This window comes from Myiozetetes cayanensis, unplaced genomic scaffold (assembly GCF_022539395.1).
Source record: "Myiozetetes cayanensis isolate MyiCay16 unplaced genomic scaffold, myiCay2020 scf3, whole genome shotgun sequence".
NCBI lineage: Eukaryota > Metazoa > Chordata > Aves > Passeriformes > Tyrannidae > Myiozetetes > Myiozetetes cayanensis.
This window is the reverse complement of record NW_026087521.1, coordinates 56,918,545-56,937,612: the sequence shown is the minus strand read 5'-3', so window position 1 is coordinate 56,937,612 and position 19,068 is coordinate 56,918,545. Positions and strand designations below refer to the sequence as shown.

The following is a 19,068-nucleotide window of genomic DNA, read 5'->3' as shown; positions in this document are numbered from 1 at the left end:
GCAGGACAATGGAAGAGGCGGCAGTGGCAGCGGCGGCAGCGGCGACGGCGGGGGGCCCCTGCCCGGCGGATCGACCGGGGGCAACGGCGGCGTTGAGCGGGGAGAACGAGGCCGAGAGCCGGCAGGGCCCGGCGGAGCGCGGCGGGGACGCGGCCCCGCTCAACCTGTTGGATACTTGCGGCGTGTGCGGGCAGCCCATCCAGAGCCGGCGGCCCAAGCTGCTGCCCTGCCTGCACTCGGTGTGCCAGCGCTGCCTGCCGCAGCCCGAGCGGTACCTCATGCTGCCCCCCGTCCTGGCGCCCGCGGCCACCGCCGCCCCCAAGGAGCCGTTGCCGGCGGTGCCCCCTTCCTCACCCGTCCCTCCTCCGGCCTCCCCCCTGCACTGCACGCCCGGTAAGTGCCCTCCTGCCGCCCGCCCCTTACCCTGCCTGCTGCCCCCTCCACCCCGCCCCACGGAGGCCTGTGCGTCGCGATAGGCGCGGGGTAGCGGGGAGCTGTCGCGACTGGGTGCGGTGGGTGAGGTGCAAGTGCCCGTCCGCGGGGCTGCCGGGGCACGGAGCTGTCGGGATGAGCTGTGCTCGCAGCTCACCAGCGCCAGGGCTGGCGGCGGCGTTGTGCTCTGGCTTGGTTTATTTTAATGGTTATTTTTAAATTTCCCACCTCGGAGGGAAGGCAGCACTGTTGTACTTTCCCAGGACCTCTCTGTGCGGATGGAGAGAAGCGGCGAGAGCCGCCCCCCCGATTCCCCCGCCGGGCCGGGTGTGCGGGGCTGGGGCCGGGGAGCCCCTCTCGGGGGAGCCGGGGGCTCTGGCCCCTTGCCTGCGGAAAACCTGAACACGGGCTGATAGCAAGGCGGAAAAACGTAGCGAGAAAGCAGACTCTATTTGAGTGGTGCTTGTAGAGTGTAGCGCGGCCGGACGGGAGTCCTGCAGGTGTCATCCGCTCAGCCGGGAGGGACCCCGCGCCTGGGCGGGGACCGGGGCGGACAAGCGATAATAACACTCGTGCGCCTGATCGGCAGCCCGGATGGGTCTGCTGGTGCATTAATGTACAGCTTAGTTAATTGTCGCGCCGAAGGGAGAGTGCTGCGAAGAAGTTTTGGTAAGCTCATGTACTGACACAGGAGCCTGTGTCAATGTTTGAAAAGTACGTCTTGCTGTAGAACATGTGTAATAAACTTCTCCAGTCTGAAAGTACCTTCCTAATGTTTTTGGTTTTGTTTCTTTTCTATTCCTCTTAGGTGTAGTGGATCACTTAGCTTAGGCATCTAACAAAATCTTCATCTTAGAAAAAGGAGCAAACAAGCATCCTTTACCAGAAACAGGTTAAGATCTTGTTATGATCCAGTTAGTGTTAGTGAGATATACCTGTGCCCAAATTACAGTGCAAAGGAGACCATATGCCCAAGTCAATAATATGGCATTTATTTAACAGTAAATGTGAGGGAGAGAAAGAGGTCAAGCAGAAGATAGTCACCTGTGGATCCAGTGTCATGCCGTTGGTCCTTCTTCACCCTAGGCTTCTTGGTGGTAGGGGTACCATTTTTATACAGTCCAGGTTCCAGATGTCCGTGCAGTGGTCACAGATGCTGTTCCCATAATGTGGAGTGGGAGTGTATGAGCAGTTGCTTCCTCTCCCACAGTTCCCCACAGTGGGAATTTTTGTCCAGATATGTTAACAAGGATGTGCTAACCAGATCTCTTCTCTGCTAGGCTTGGAATAAGTGCCTTCCTGTCATAATTTCTCCCTTCTGTGCTTATCTCAAATTCCTGCAGTAGTTTTATCTGATGGCAGGTTCCTTCTGTGACCTTGACAATATTTGAGACAGACAACAGTACTCTTTAAGTCTTGGAGAAACTTGAATAGAAAAGAGGAAGTGTGATGAAGTGGGGCTGCTCTGTAGGTATTAGTGGAGGTTGTGCTTATTGGGATGTGTAGTGGGCTCAAGTGAAAAGTAGTAACTTGGAGTTGACCATTTTTAAGTCCCTTAAGTGCATTTAGGAAAACTTCACCATCCTGCCAGCAGTTCTGACCAAAAGATTACAGCTTGAATATGCAAAGTGTTTGCAGCAATTCATAAAGGAACACCTTCTTCAGAGAAAGGAATATTTGGAACAATTGGAGACACTTGTTTCAGAATATCCGAGAAACTCCTGAGTATGTTATTAACAGGGTATGCTGAGCTTCTTCATCCATGTGGACGTCTGTGGTAGTATATTCATTCAGTCTTTCAGTTTAGCATGTAGTGTATGTTGCAGTCAGACTGCCTAGTCAGAATTTACAGAATAGGAAAATCTGGGAGACCCAAAGCCTATATACTTAAGCTTGGTTAATCCAGGAGATGTTAATTGCTCATAAGTCTACGAGTAGAACTGTGAAATTTTGCATGGCAGCAATAGACAAAATACAAGCTTTGGCGTATAATGAGATATTTCAGGACGAGATAGTTGGAAATAGGAAAGAGGGCAGAGATACAGCAAACCCAGAGGTTGCAGCATAGACAATATCATCATCTTTTTTGAGGTCATGAGCAGCATAGCCCCATTCCCAGATGTTCTGTTTAAATATAGCAGAAATTGGGGTCTGTAGTTGAGTGAGAAATAAGATACATCATAAGAATTAAAAGATTAGTGCTATTCAAACATCTGCTTGAGAGAACAAATGATAGGTGAAATAATGAATCATAGAAACAGGAAACCTGTAGCTGTGTGTCCCTCCTTTGATTGGGAGTTGGTTCTGTGTGAATGAATTTACAGTACATATTCCCCCTCATTGCAGACTTACTGTATTTTTGGTGACAATTATTTTTACCCTCTTGGCTTTTCTCCCAATCTACTTTCATGCTTCCACACTACCATTCATTGTCCAATAGGAAGAAGAATCTCACACTCTCCTTGAGGCATTTTATTCATCTTTTTTTGTCACGGTTTTGGCCCAGCTAAAATGATAGGGACTATATATTAGATGGCTATGTCCAAACTTGATGATGTGCATTTTCTGCTTTCTGTTTTCCAACTGGGACAAAAAAGATGTGAACTCGAAGTTAGGATTGGGAGAAAAAAACCCTGTCGGTGTCCAAAACTGATTATATTGAGGAAATTTGTTACAGTTTTTAAATTTTTGGAAGAAGGAAGGACTAAACTGTCACCTCTGCTGCTAATATGTTGTACAAAATGCTTATGAGGAATGACATGAAGAAATAAACTGAAGAGTATAAGCTTAGAAAGTTAGATAATAAATGCCTCTCATGATGTAAATTATGAAATTACTGTGACTAAACTGAAGAAATAAACAGCAAGGGAGCTGTTTGTGCTGGAAGGAATGTCCTAAGTAAGGAACACAATAGAATTGCAAACTATGAAAAGCTCCTGAAAGATAAGCAGACTGCGTTTGCTGAGCACTAAGATGTTGCACAAAAAGAAGCCTGAAGAAAGAGTGGTAGAATGGAGTTTGTCTTGAACAAAGGAGAGGATGTGATTTGGAAAGAACTTCACTGAACCAGCCCTGAGATGAAGTGTTGTACCAACATCCAAATTAGTGGAGGAACAGATAGCTAAAGAGGTAATGGAGTCTCAAGTAAAATCTGGAGATGCTTTTTGTCTTCAGCAAACTGTTTCCAAGCAGAAAGAGTCCTTTGCTTTACTAGAATAAAGTGTGTCTCCAACTTCTAACATATAGGCAAGTTTAATTGGGAGAATGTTGACTCTCTATGAAGCTGTGGGGGAAGAAAATCAAACTTGGTGATCTAGAATGAATTAAAAATTCTAGAGTTGCTCACTCGAATACAAGATTCAATATGCACAACAGTAGACAAGTGGCAAGACATGCAAAGGAGTTTAGTGTGGTGGATGATAATCCTGCAGAGGTAGGCTGGTGGCAAGACCAGTTGACATTGATATAATCTATACTTCCACATGAATTTTCTATAAAAAAGAAGACCTGGAGTTTAAGATTTCTGTAATGTCTCTGAAGTTTTAGATGTTGCAAAATCATCTCTGTGTCAGACACGAGTGCTTTTAGCACTGGAGAACTCACTGCTTGCTTTCTGAATGTCCAGTGACAGCTTATTTAATTCAGGTGACATTTTTTTGTTGCATTGCTCAAAAATGTGTTGCCTGACACACAGCATTATGAACTGCAGGGAGTGCTGCGAGAGAGGGTCCGTAAATGTGACACTCGCTTTTGAGCGTCTACAGGCGCCACTACTGAATATCTTGGCTAACTTCATATGAGCTTTCCTTTTGTTTCTCAAATGGCCATTCTTTACTTTTTCGATGGTGTGAGTTGTAAGTGGTGCAAACAAAAAGGCTGTTATTAGAAATCTGCCATTTGCCCAAAGTTTGTGCTGGGCAGCACTTCAGTGATTGGTTGAATAGTAGCCAGTACTTAAAGGACAGTGTTGGTAATGTGGAGAACCTCATCATACTCTTCTGGAATTTTTAGATGTGAAACAGGTACATGAAAACTGTGAAGTTATAGATTGAGATACTATTCCTTTTCAGAACTATTTTAAGTTGTGAGTATCTTTGTTTTTTCTTAATCATCAGTCTGTACACAAAATAGATTGGAAACTGGTGTGAAGAAATACTTCTGAATGGAAACTCATAGCAAAGTTTTATACAGGTATCATGATGAAATCTTACTGGTGTCAATGCCAAAAATAGTAGAAGGAAACTTTTTTTTTCCTGGTAATTTATCTGTAGACTAACCTGCTAGCAAACAAATCTGTATGAAGTTGTTAGAAGCATATGATGTTTGGACAACGCCAGGATATAAATTCTTGTGGAATGTCCACACTAAAAATGCAAATATGTTTGATACTTGCTGTTAATTAAGGAGTAAATACTTCAGAGTTAGGGAGCCCCTCGTGGTCTAGTGGTTAAGGGCGCGGCACTGTTACCGCTGGTCAGGGACACTCCTCGGGCAGATGGAGCTCGTTAACCCTGTAAAGGCAATCCATCTACGTCCTGAGGACCTCGCTGCAACTATCCAAGCTCGCTTGGCCCCGGCAGATGAACCTTAGGATTAAAGGGTGGGCTCAGTTCCGCGCACACTGTGTCTCACCTAAAAAATCCAATGCGCAGGCTGGAAGGTGTAAAGACCTTCCCCGGATCTTCGCTCGCGAAGACTGGCCATTATTACTTCAGAGTTACTAAACAAGGATTTCAGGGATGCTCATGTTTCATATTTCAGGTTAATAATGCCCAGAAATATTTGTTTAGCAAGACAGTTTCAAGTTCTTTAAGGCATGAAGACCTTACCCTTGATATCCCCTCATGTATGTGGATGGCATCTGTTTTATTATGTCCCATAGTCAGTCCTTATACAGATAGCTTTAAATTCTTTCATAGTCTCATCTGATCTGGATATCTGGACTTTCCAGTGCCATCACTACGTTTGACCTTGAAAACACAGCTTTTGACATCAACTTAAATTTTATTTGTCTGTGTGTAACACGTTCTTTCGCTCTTTTAGTTTGATAATGTTTAGGATCCTTCTTAGTTAATTTGAAGGATATAATAACTTCATTTGAGGTTTCTTATGGTGAAGTTCAATTTTTCTTCCATGTCTCTGTAGTCTAAAAAGACGTAAGATTCTTTTTTTAAATCTGCCTGATACACATGATTATTTCCATTTCAGCTTTCATATTGCCACTTGCATGAAGTGAATTCTCTCCACCATTACAAGGAGTCCATGTTTTCATTGTGTGGCTAACACACATTCACGAACATGGTTGCATCTCTTCATCCTTTCACAAATCTTATTTTATGCTGTGGTGCATCAAGAACTGAATTGTTTAACCTCCAGAGATTTGGGTGTGCTAGTGTTTGAATTAGTGTATATTACTGGAATATGTGTAGGAAAGACATGTCTAGTTTTCATACTGGTTTTGATTTGTGCTTGTTTTGAATTCAAAACTCATGGAGCCCCAGAGATTGACTATGTAAAAAACATTTAGGATCGTTACAGTATTATTGTTTTGATAGCCTGTAATGGACAAACTTCTTGGCTGAAAAGTCATGAAATTAGTGAAAGCTTAAAATATTAATCAGTAAACTATCTAGAGAAGGTTCTTATTTTTCTAATCATAATACCCTTTTAGAAGAAGGTATGCTTTCAATATATATGTGATGGAATATGATACTTATTGTACAAGTATAATTTCTGGTAGGGATATATTTGCCAAAAATTACTGCGTTATTTTCTACCAGGAATTCCCCAGAAATCTGGAGACATACCTATGCAGCCTTTATTAAGGTGGACAACCACATGATGTGGAAAGCAGCTTTAATCATGCTTGTTCCAATGTATGATTAATATAAGTATGTAATAGATGTTTGTTATCGTATATATGTATGCAGAATAGTGTTTCTAGAGTAGGTCGAATGCATTTACATACTTGCTTTCTTTCACCCATAGAAACTGGGAGATTGAAAGGCTGAAGCCATCAGGAGTATCAGATGAGTGTTAAAACAACTGCAGTGATGTAGCCCAGCTCATTCCAATTGGAAGCCCTACTGAAGTTAAGCTGTAGAAGTTATCAAAATAGCTGTATTGGTGTGTGAAGCTTTTTTCCAAACCAAGATTTATATCCTCAGAGGCCAACCTAGCTTTATTTCAAAAAAGTTCAGCTTATAATGTCTCTGGTAAGAGATTAGTATTTTTAACAGTGGAAAGGAATCTTAGATCATAAGGAAAGAAAATATATACTAATGTATTAAAAATTCTCAGGTATGTGCTTAGTTGAAAGTGCATTTGGTTGTTTTAATGCTTATAATAGACATATCTCTTAAGAAAATGCCTTGTTGAAAGAGCAAAGGTAAATAGCTGTGCATATGTTGATGAAGAAGCAAGTGGAAGGATGTGTATGCTCTTTGTGGGCTAACTCATTCCTAGGAGAAATTTCCTGAAGAGCTAGTAGGTTATGCAGCAGGATTTTAGGTTGGCATGCTGACTTCCAGGAGTGCTACAAAGTGACCATGTTCTCTCAACTTCACCCAGTCAGTTAAAGTTTAGAAAAATTTTGTTGAAACTCTTGATTCTGAATGTAGAAACTGGTCTTTTGTACAGGGAGGGTTTTGTGCCAGTGTTGTCTGTGTTTGTTATGATGCTGTAGGAGGAATTTCCATATTATTACTGGAATTTCCCAGTAACAGTAAACTTGTGAAGCTGGTATTTTGCTGGTTATATCTAATCTAAAAACAAAACAGGGGAAAACCAAAAAGAACCTAAAGTGAATTTTAAATGTGACTGTATTTCAGGATGCATGACTGACTTTATGAAATATCTGTTATTTCTGAAATTAAAAATTTTCTCTTTTAAAAGTTTTTTGCAATAAAATTAAATAATAGAGTGGTGTGGTGGTTTGACCTTGGGTGGATGCTAGATGCCCACCAAAGCTGCTCTATCATTCCCCTCTGCAACTGCATAAGGGAGAGAAAATAAAACAAAAGGCTCATGGGTCAAGATAAGGACAGGAAGGGATCACTCAGCCATTACCATCAGGGGCAGAACAGACTCAGCCTGGGGCAATTAACTAAATTTATGACCAGTCATGTCGGAGTAGGATAATGAGAAGTAAAAGCAAACTTTATAGAAAACTTTCCCCACCCTCCCTCATTCCAAGGCTTAACTTTATGTCCAGTTCTCTACGTTGTGCCCCACGGTGCCACAGGAGGAGGGGAATGGGCGTTGTGGTCAGTTCATCACATGATGTTTCTGCTGTTCCTTCCTTCTCGGGGGAAGGAAGCGCTGCTTCCTCTGCTCCGGTGCGAGGTCCCTCCCATGGGAGACAGTCCTCCACAAATTTTCCAATGTGAATCCTTCACATGGGCTACAGTTCTTCATGAACTGCTCCAGCATGGGTCTCTTCCATGGGGTGCAGTCCTTCAAGAGCAGACTGCTCCAGCGCGGGTCCCCCACTGGGGTCACAAGTCCTGCCAGCAAACCTGCTCCACCATGGGCTCCTCTCTCCACAGACCCACAGGTCCTGCCAGGAGCCTGCTCAAGGGCATGGGTTTCCCACAGGGCCTAAGCCTCCTTTGGGCATCCAAAGCAGGGCCGTCCACGGGCTGCAGATGGATATCTATTCCATGTAGAACTCCATAATACGGTGGTCAGGCAGGGTTCTTCAGGTGAATATGGCCCTGAAGTGTGCATTGTGGACCTATGCAGGTGATCTGGCTGAACTGTGAATATTATCAAAGTCTGCTATCAGATCTATTACTTCTTATTTAACTTTGATGTGCTGTAACAGTTTAGTGATGCATTATTTTTTCTTTGGCTAAATTAAAGGCCACAGAAAAATTGTTTTTGTAGAAAAATTCCAGTGATGCTTTTAAAACTTACCTCAGCAATTAGGTAGCAATGTAGTTGCATACTGTTTAAACTATGTACTCACAGCTTAAATGTGCTTTGAAGACGCCTGTGTCACATTTGGAATGACTAAATTATTTCCTTTTTTACTTACTGTCCAGAGAGTATGTATAAAAACATAAGTGTTTACCATCAAAGAAAGCATGAAATAGTTGTGTGAAGTAACTAACAAAATGACATTATTTTTAACAAGAAACAGTCTTGTAAAGTCAGCTATGAAGCCAAAGGTTGAGCAAAAGAACGTTCCTAATTACTTCATACCGTCTCTCTAGTGCTTCAAGTAAATGCTTATTTGAAGCTTTTATGTGGGAGAAAATTGTGTATTACCTTGCATACATTACAAACTTATGATCGAGAACTGATGTTAAACAAGCTTTCTAGTTATTTTTGAAGTTTATCAGTGGGCTATGGGGAAAAAGAATGACAGTAAGCAAGGCTCAGCTCTTTGAACTGCACTCATGGGTTTTGAGGGCCCTTGTTTGTAGTGTGGATTTGGGTCACGGAGACATCCTCGTTTCAAGAAAGAAATCTGCAACTCTGATGCTAAACTGTCTGTAATTGGGAGTATATGGACAGGAGAGCTGAGCCATTTGCTTTCTGACTGTAGAAAGATTTCTACTTCTGATTAATAACCAAGTTGCCACAGGCAACTTTTTATTAAAATGGAGAGTTCCCCTTTCAACTATAGTCCCTCAAGTGAATATAGTACAGTTTGAATAAAACAAGACTGTAGCGCAAATACCCTTTGAACTAAAATGATTGCCTAATTTGAAAAGTAAGTGTATAATTTTCCTGGTGAGCTGACACATCTGTCAGTACTGTAAATTGCAAAAAAGAAAAAGGACTAATTTTACCGAAATGTTGACTTGGAAAATCCCCATGTATTTTCTAGGATGTCTACGTGAGCTCAGAAGGCATTTAATAAAAGTTACTTAATCTGCTTCATTCATTGCTAGGCATCTGCTATAAAGTCTGAGCATGATTAAGGATGTGTGGAGCTGAAGTTTGTTGAACTAATGCTATAACGCAGCCTAACCCAAGTTCATATTGCGTTTAGGCGGCTGCTGATGAATGTGCTATGTCAGGGTACTTGTAACACTGATGCTCTTAGGGCAGCTAATGCTGGCAGCTGCATAGGGATTGAGTAGGTGGGAAGAAAGAGATGGAGAGCTGTACTACTCTGCTGGGGCTGGAGAAGACGAGATGGCTGGAGAAGAAGACGACTTTAAAATTAGAAGGTTTTGATTTTAAATGTAAGTTACACTGCCTTGATAAAACAGCCCAGCACCAACAGGTCTGTTACTAGAAATAAGCAGTATGCAAAATTGTCATGAACAGCAAAAGTGTGAATTGAAACACACATATATTTTTTTTTCCAACATGGACCCTGCTTTAAAATGAGTAAACTACTTGCAGATGCAATGTAGGAGTGTAAATTACATGCCATCGTAGTCAGTTGGTTTAAAGAGAAGTGGTAGTCGCTTTGAATAATTTTTGCCTTTTGAAAAACAGCTGTGTCTTGTAAGTATTTTTTCAACAGTTTTCAAGTAAAAGTTGAAATTCATGGCATTGCCCAGCCCCAAAGTGATAAATTAGGATAGCGGTCAGTTAGGAACTGAGATAAAGAAATTTCTGTTTAGCAGACAAGCTTTACTGAATGAATGTAGAGCTATATAATGATAGGTAGTGTCTGATAGCAGGACTTCAGTAATAGCTAAATATCTGGGAACTTTTAAACCCTGGGGGTAGCATACTTCTGTATTAGATTTGTCTCTTTTGAGTGTTTAGAGATTCCTACCTATTCTTGCTTAAGCAGTTGGTTTTCTTCACTCTGTAATTCTGTTCCTTATTTGCTTTTGTCTTCTTTTGGGGGCCTTTCATCACACATTAGCAGCTATTGTTCTCAGTTGTTTATGCCTATGTTTGTCGAGTTTACCAACTGCAGACTATTTGGCCTTCAGTAATTCAGTTTCCCAGTAGTGAGAGAGGACCATGAGGGTCTAATACACTGGCTAGCATATCTTGGAAACCCCTGACTTTAGAGTACTTAGATTGTTGGCTTTAATCAATGGTTATAGGAACTTGATCTCCTTTGATCAAAGGAACTCTCCTTTGAGTTCCTTATAGGAACTTTTCCTTGGTCCCTTCTCTATGCAAAAACTCAAATCTGGTTTCAGAGTTCATATGTTAAATATCACCTGAGTAAGTATTATTTCAGACACGCAATTCTTTCCTGGGATAAACAGAGGTGTGGTTTGCCTCCCATAGTCATATCTGAATATGAGTCCAGAGATGCTAGCAGCTGTTTCTTCAAATATTGCACTCCAAATTGTTAAATAGAATGTTTATTTTCTGTTTCGTGGGAAAGGCAGAGTCCAGCGTTGCGAAAGAGTGTTCAGAACTTTCTGTGATGGAACATGTAATGTAGGAGGGCCTGTGGTCTTCCCACATCTAGCAGTGAAGTTTAAAAAAACCAAAACTGAACACCATAACCTCCACCCCTAGTTTTATGTTACGTTTGTCTTGACTCTCTATCATAAGAATGACCTGCAAGTATTGCTCTTACCACTCAGTAAGTGTTTGTTGTATAGACTGTTGGCAGTGGGGCCATCAGTAAAATTTTATGCACCTGGATGGATTGAGTAGGTTTGCCTGCAGATTGGGAGACAGTCCTCTGTTGCCTTTTTCTTTTTAGAGATGGCCTTATAACTGGACCAGATACAAGTCAGAAGCAAAGCCATGGTTTATGGTAGCTCATGTGTCTTCTAGATTATTGTCACAGCCATTAAAATTCAACAGAAGCAAAGATCTCTTCTCAAAATAATGATTCTGGAAGCCGTTTTGGCAAAAGGAAGATGACTTTGTACGTGGGTATCCCAAACGGATTCAATTGACAGTCCTCTTTGCTGCATTCCACCTTTGTGCAAGAGCTGAATGTAGTTTGGATCCTTTAAGAAGCTAAATGCTAATCTTGCATCCTTTAAAAGTCCATTTGACAACAGTGTTATTGTATTGTGTTCCAATCTGATTGTATTTATTGTGTGTGTGTTTTTTTTCTTTTTCCCTGTTCCCAGTTCCATTGAGATGAGATCAGATTTAATGTGGTTTCTTTGGCTGCCTTTTGACTGATTTAAATTTTTGAGAATATAGTGTAGGTGCTGTGAGCTGCAGGATGTCTTGATTTCAAACTTTTACCAGAACAGCTGTTGTTTTGCCTGAAAGTTGTGGTTGGTTGGCTTTGCTTTTTCATTTGTCAGTATGCCAGCCAAGTAGATTAGGAACCATAATGTCATGGTGGAACCCTCATTAATATTTCTTAAAAATAAAGTAGGAATAGAAATATAGTCCTAGTTGATTCCCAAACTGGTATTTGATGCTAAGTATAATGTTTCCATAACTTCATTATCAAGCCTTTGAGGCAGTATGGTGCAAGAAGGTGGAAATAGATCAAGTGACTCCAAAAGAGAGGTAAATAAATGGCACTTATGAAGGTCAGTTTTGGTAGACGATTCATTTTCTTAAGCTTCATTCTTAGTGCCAAGAGTGTCAGGCTGGGAAAGCACCTTTGAAGGGGCTCTTTGGTTTTGGGAAATGGAGGAAACCATAGGAAGATTAGATTTCTTCAGTGGATGTGGATGATCCCAACAGCCCCCAGGGTCTGGCTCAGGGTTCAGTTGCCTACTGCAGATTACAGCAACAGAAGGAGATATGCCATGAGAACATAAGTAATATCACTGCTGCCTGTGTAACCTGCTGTCTTCTGAAAGCTATGGGGCAGCTGTTGGAAATCCCTCTTGTTCTTAATCAATCATCTCTTCAACCCAGAAGGAATGTGTTTTATTAGTTACATTCAGTAGTTTCCGTATTAATGTAATGTCAGAGCAGAAGATAACACTGCTTTTTAATTAATGCTGGTTCTTGGAGGCTGTATAGTCTGTGTGGGTCTCACAAGCATGTATTGCTCCAGCTTGGTAGTCCTTAAGCTATGTGGGAACTGGAAAAAGCTTGTGTCACGTGTCCTTTTGAACCCTTACAGCTGTGCTGAGGGATACTGGACACATGTAAGAGAGGAATATAAAATGAGCTGTTTTTTTATTCCTGTACATCTACACACAAAAGTGCAGTGCCTGTGGCTTGCAGGTAAATTGCAGATAACTTGGAGGGTATTCTCCTCTCAAATTGCTGGGTTTAGAATATTGGAGGGATTCTTGCAATTGAACTGGATGCCCAATAGTGGGTAAGAGTATTAGTGTAGTAACTGGAAAGAAGTGGATGTTTTTAAGGTATTTTCAACTGACCAAGTGTAGACATCTGTTTAACCATGAGACCATTCATGAGCTAATTGTATTACCTAGGTCTTCAATAACTGTGAAGGGGACTCCTTGTAACACTTAGATGAATCCCACTGAAGGCATTAAAACCTGGCAACACTGCAAAGAAACTTTATCCATCTTTCAGGTGCAAAGTTTAATTCTGTGGAGCCACTTCAGCATAATAAATCAGTTTTGGCTTTGTGCTGCCATTAAGAGTTACTTTTCCATAGGTGCAAAAATTCTGCATGTGACAAGCTTTATTGTTACACAGCTTTTAAATACATCAAGTAGTCAGAATAGACTGGATTTGGGAGTCTTGGGATTGTTTACTTAAATAAATTAAATGGCTTGGATTGTTACTTTTTTATTCCATTAATAATTTCTTGTAGAGCACTCAGACCTGTCTGATGGACACTGCAGGAACTAAGAAGTCTCTTTATTGTTTTCTCCTATTTGACTGCATTTGTTTAGAGTGGGAATTTTCATAAAATATTGTTGTACATTTCATTGTCTCTGTCCCTGTCAACAATAAGCTTAAAAAGAAAATCTAGAAATCGTTAAAATATTGCCAGGTTAAAGTGTTTGTTGTATAACATTTAATTGTAGCACAGATTAAAAATGTATTCAGAATTTATTGATAAGTACATACTAAATTCCTCTTTCTCACTGTTGGGTATTTAATTCTTGGGCATTTTACTTGTGTGCTAAGTGAGCTATTACCGTAATGTCATTGAAGAATATATTGAGGAGACGCTAATTAGTAAAAAAAGCTATTTTTAATAACAGCCCTTTCTTTTTCTTCTCTCCACCCTCTCACTAAACAAAATGACTTAAAGGCAGAGCCTATTATTCTAAATCAGCATATTATTTCTGTGTATTTTTGAACACCCATTCCTTGCACATACATTTTATGGAGTCTTCTATTATATGGTGCATCATTGTAATCTGTATTTTGAGGTAGTTTGAAGGAAACATAATAGAGATATTGATGACTTCAGAAATCTAAGTCTGTCTTTGAGGAGAACTTCAAAATAGATATCCATGTAGCAGAATACAGCCAGATGCAGTTAAACACTGCAAGTAACAAGTTCATGGCTCTGAATATTGACACTTCAGTGATTTTAACCAAGTTTTCCCTTAGAGCTAAAGACTGCAGTTTGTTTGGGCAGAGATTTTCTGTGCTTGAATGCTGTTTTCCACCAGGTATTTAAAATCACACTAGCAAAGATATATGGCATAGAATAAGGTAGGTAAGTTGAGATTCAGCTGTCCAAGCCAGAATATCTTCTGCCAGTTCTGGGATACCTGTGATATTTAAAAAAGGGCTGGTAGCTGTACTGCACAATCCACAGGAGCCCTATTTCCTTCTGCAATATTAGCTGGAAGCCAGGTGGGATATCACCCTCAAATTAGGTATATCTGTTCAGGCACCTAAATTGCTGCCCTGAGGCTAGTGGCTTGAAAAATGAGGACCAATAGGCTAGTTTGCAAAGTTTGATAAGTAGTTTCCAGTTACTGAGCAGTGATCATATTGAGAACAGGAGGAGACTTGTGAAACAACAGATCGCAAGGGTGCATCTGAGCACTGGAAGAGGTAGTAACATGAACTAGCCAAAGGCCTTGAATTGCATTATCTTTCCTGTTTTGGATGACATTAATACTGAAATGCTCTGACTAAAGCCCGTTTCCTACTGCTGTTCCCACTACTGCTTCTAACTTGGTTCCCATAGCGTGGTCCAGATTCTTAGAAGTTATTTGTTGAGACTTTTTTTACCTTCACACCTGCTTAGTGTTGATGGGAACGTTATGGTAGCTGGGGCTAAACAGAGGAAGTGGGTAAAACAGTCTAGAGTGTCACATGTTGAAGTATAGTTTTCATCCTTTCAACAAAGGATTAAAAAGAACCAACTCTTTCAGTGCCTTCCAGAAAGGCTTGATTCTTTGGGTTGTGACTGCCCAAATGATATTGTGCTTACCTGCTTTTTTTATAACTATCATTTCTGGTAATAGATGCATTGTGCTGTAACTACTGAACTATCAGCTGGTGGTAGATGAGAACTCGAAAAGATGAAGACCAGAGCATAAAATTTCTTGCTACAAAGAAATGACTATTAGCTGTGTTGTGCTTGTAACTCTAAGGTATGGGTCCATCTCTTACCAGAGATTCTGGCAACATTTTTTTTTTTCTCCCAGTCATCTTTTTTTAATTAATAATAACATGTTAACATGCTGCTATTCAGGAAGAAAGGTACTAATTTCCATGTTCCAGAAGGACATGGATACAATGGACTTGAACACTGTTGGCAAGAACCTATAGCATCTGCAAAATGGTATTTCAGTAGAATATGTACATAGAGACAGCATTAAATCCGCTTTTAAATGTTATTTCAAAATTAAGTACTCTGGCTGCTCAGAAAAAACGATGGAAGAATATCACAGAATCTTAAAAATCCTTGCATGTTGTATACCTGAATTCATTGCATACCATTTGGAAATACTTGGCAATTTCAGGACTTGAAAGAATGTATTTTAATTCTGATGAAAGAAATGCTCGTCAAAGTCAGCAGTGACAATTGGGTTAATTGTTGGTAGCTTCTGCATCATCATTCAAGCACGTTCATTGCAAGACAGACTTTTTGTTCATCATCTTGTACTTAAACATTGTCTATCCCACAATAGCAGTGTTTCCCTTTGTTACCATTATGACACTTCTTATAATTGTGTTGTTGAAGAAAATGCATTGGACAGCTCTGGATGTGAACATAAACTCTCCCTTCAGAATTTCTTAAGGTATTCAGAAGTGGCTGGAGAGTCAGTCCTTGCAAAATTTACAATTTATGAAGTCTAATATGCGATATCTGAAATGTTTGAAGATTGGACACGTAGAGCAAAAACAATGAACCATTTCACAGAGCAGCTGAAATATTTTAATTCAGCTCTGTAGTGCTTTCCAAGAAAGTCAATGCACTGCAGCATAAAAACTGGCCTGTAACACTCTTCCAGAGGGGGGATTACAGCTAATAGTCTTTGTCTGGCTTTCATTTATTTACATTTTAAAGGATTTAAAATAATTTTAATTAACAACTAATAAATTATAATTTCAATAAACTTTTTTGCTAGATCGGTGGTTGGTTTGAATGCTTATGTTTTGGCAGTAGGTGCCAGTTTTCCCTTGAGATATGCCTGCTTGTTAGTTTAACCTATCTCCCCTCCACTAGCAGCAGCAGGCTGTCACAACTAGATGGGAGCAGCTTTTTCTGGAACAAACTGGTTTGAAGAAGTTGCCAATTTTGCAGCACCAGTAGTGGCTTAATGAGAAACAAGAGGAAAGCAGTAATTATTTTAAAAATTGATTCAGACATTTGTGCACAGGATATCGTCTCTCAAATTAAGTTTTCTAAGTGTTTGTTTTTAACTGGGAAACATGACCTGTGTAAATATAACCAGTTTACCCTCAACCCCACGCATTTTAATGAAAAGCCTTGCCAGAAGTAATGTGTCTGTAGACACAGTGAGAGGAGGGAAGATTCTGTAGGTCAGAATTGAAATGCTCTAATTTTCTGTATAGTTAATGTTAAAAATCTTATAGCTGGCACTGCCTCTAGTCTCTGATGTACCTTTTATTAATATTAACTAGGCTGTCTGTTTTTTTAAACATTTTAACTGCATGTGTGACTCATTGTTAATATTTTTTATTCTGAAATCTGTATAGTTAGAATTTCAAACAAAACATCTGTAAAACTGAGAAAAATTGCTGTACAACCCCCTAATTATTTATTCTATAATAACTGTGTCATTACAGGTAAAACTGCCAGTTGCTTCCATGCATTCGATTTAATTAAGAGAGCTCTCTTTCAGAAAAAAACTAGTGGGTTTTTTGACTGAATTGTACTGAAGAAAGGGAACCATCAAGTCCTCCTCCTTTTTAGTAAAGCACTTTGCATCTAGCAAACAAAAATACCCTCTTGGATCTACAAATGATGATCCAGTGGCTTTATTAAATTGGCTCTGAAACGTGTTCACTACAGTGAAGACGCAAATGAACCAAAACTGGGGCAAACCAGAGCAGCCTCCTCCTATTGTCTCGGAATGCTTCAGTAGTCTGGAATGTACTCCCAGGAAACTGGGAGCCGAGTTGGAAATAAAACTGTATATGCCATAAGTCTTTTGTGCTGAATGGCTTGAGGATACCCTTTCTGTGGATGCAGCATGGAACTTGTGAAGACTAAGAATGGGCTGTGATTTTCCCTACCTGCCTAAAATGCAGGCTAGCATTCCTTGAACTAGGCACACATGGTGGGAGCCTGTAGCCAGTGGGAGCTGTTATGGTGGAACCTCCCATCCTGGCACAGCCCCATATAATCCACATCGCAGTACCTAATCCAGCTCATTGCATGGCAGCGTAGTTCTTTGTGTTGCCATGGGGCAGAATTGAACGGGCAAGGGAGCTAGCACTGTTACTCTGTTAGCAGTGTGGTGTCCTGCCCTGGTTCAAGCCAAGTCTGAATATAAGATTCCACAGCTGCTTGGGTTTTGTGTGAATAGGTGCCGCTAAGAAGGGTGAAGGTCTTCCCCTCTGCTCCTCCTACTCAAGAGCCACATGCCGTACAGCTGCATAAGTGACTCTCCTGGTGTTAAGATCTGATTATTGAGAGAAGCCTCTGTCCAAATTAAGGTGCAAACAAGACCATATACCAAAGTCAATAATACATATTTTATTTAACGTGGAATATGAGATATAGAGGTAGAAAGAAATGGGGGGGGAGGGAAAGAGAAAGAGATCAAGCAGAAGATAACTACCACCCATGGATTCAGTGGCATCCTGTTGGTCCTTCTTCTCCCTGGGCTTCTTGGTGGTGGGGGTCCCAAGCTCGTTCAAAAATCGTCACTATTTATACATTTCAGCAAACAGAGGAATCAATGGTCACTAGTTACGCAGTTCTCTTATTCTGGAGGTTGAATGATTCCCTCACTTCTCGTGCTAATCAGCCCGCATTCTCAGTCTTTTAAATTGGTGGGTTTCCTGGGTCAGCTGGCCATGAGTGAGTGGTTGCAATCTTCCCCTGACAGAATTACCTTTTACCAAGTTGGAGCTGATTTCAGCATAGTTGGCTTTCCTTGTGGCCCATCCTTTGTGTCCATTACCAGGGATTCATTCTTCTCCCTAAGTTTTGATTACCTCCCCCTAGGTCTGAGATAACACCTGGACAATAGTACCACCTTTATCTTATCTCAGGTTCCCAAGGTATTACAGTCCAAGTTCCAGGTATCCATGGAGGCATATTCAGGAAGGGGGCTTCCATGGGTGTAGGTAGTCACAGATGCCATCTGTCCCATAACCTGGGATGATCTTTGTTTGTCCGGTGATGTATAAGAGCAGTTGCTTCTTTACACAGTTTGCCACACTGGGTATTTTTGTCTGGATATGTTAACCAGGATCTCGCCTCCAACAGGCCTGGACTTAGTGCCATCCCATTGCTCCATTCTGTGCTTACCTCATGGCAAAGTCCTTCTGTGGCCTTGACAGTGCTCTTTAACTCCCTAACCTGGCACAAAGGAGCAGATGCAAATATGGGATCTGATCACTTACTATTCTCTCATTATCATGATGGTGATTATGAAACTCCTTCTAAGTTAAGTAATATGTTTTTACCTTCACATGGAGCCCGCTGGAAATGCTTGCTCCATTAAAAAGAAAGAAGAATATTACAGAATTACTTTGACAAAAATAAACCCTGGCACTTGAGATCTTTTACTTAAATCCACCATCCTCAGGTTGACTAAACCTGGTTTAAAACTGATGTATGTAGCAATCTCCAGTCCAGGATTGTAATAAAAGCAAACTTCACCTCACACAGTGGCAGAAGAAAACACTGGCTTAAGGCTACATAGCATAAGGAATTCCAGAAAAAGATTCATGAGGATTTCGAGAGCTGTAGACAGTTTTCCTTTTTTCCTTCTCACATCTCAGTCTAGAAATTGTAAGTGATCTCTTGAACAGGTAGTTGGCAATATTCTGTTGGTGATAATGCAGATGAAACATTTGTTTTATGTTAATACATTTCCTAATTTCTCTCCTTCCTTACCCTCCATGTTTTCAATTCAGCTGATTTATAGACTCTTCTTAGTGCTGCTGATCAGTTTCATGGTTCCATGTTTAATCTTCAGTGGTGGTGGTGTTCTCTTCCCATCCTTGTGCTGCTCATGTTGCTTCAGCATAGGCAGTAGTGCATTTGGTCAGTGAAGCAGAATGGGATGAAGGTAAAGCTTGGGAGAGCAGGAAAAATGCATCCATGTCTGAATGGGTTTGCAGGTCTCACACCCATCTCCCCAACACATGCAAAGACCGACTCAGTCACCTGTGTTGACCCACAGCACT

The 19,068-nt window shown here is 40.9% G+C and overlaps 1 protein-coding gene across 1 annotated transcript in view; it reads left to right on the top strand.

Moving 5' to 3' along the window:
- Positions 1-8: 8 nt before the first annotated feature.
- The window catches only part of TRIM24 (tripartite motif containing 24), a 61,193-nt gene continuing 42,133 nt past the window's right edge, over positions 9-19,068 (top strand). The window contains exon 1 of the mRNA XM_050324416.1: positions 9-393. Coding sequence (XP_050180373.1) covers positions 9-393 — 385 coding nt within the window. The remainder of the gene's footprint in view (positions 394-19,068) is intronic.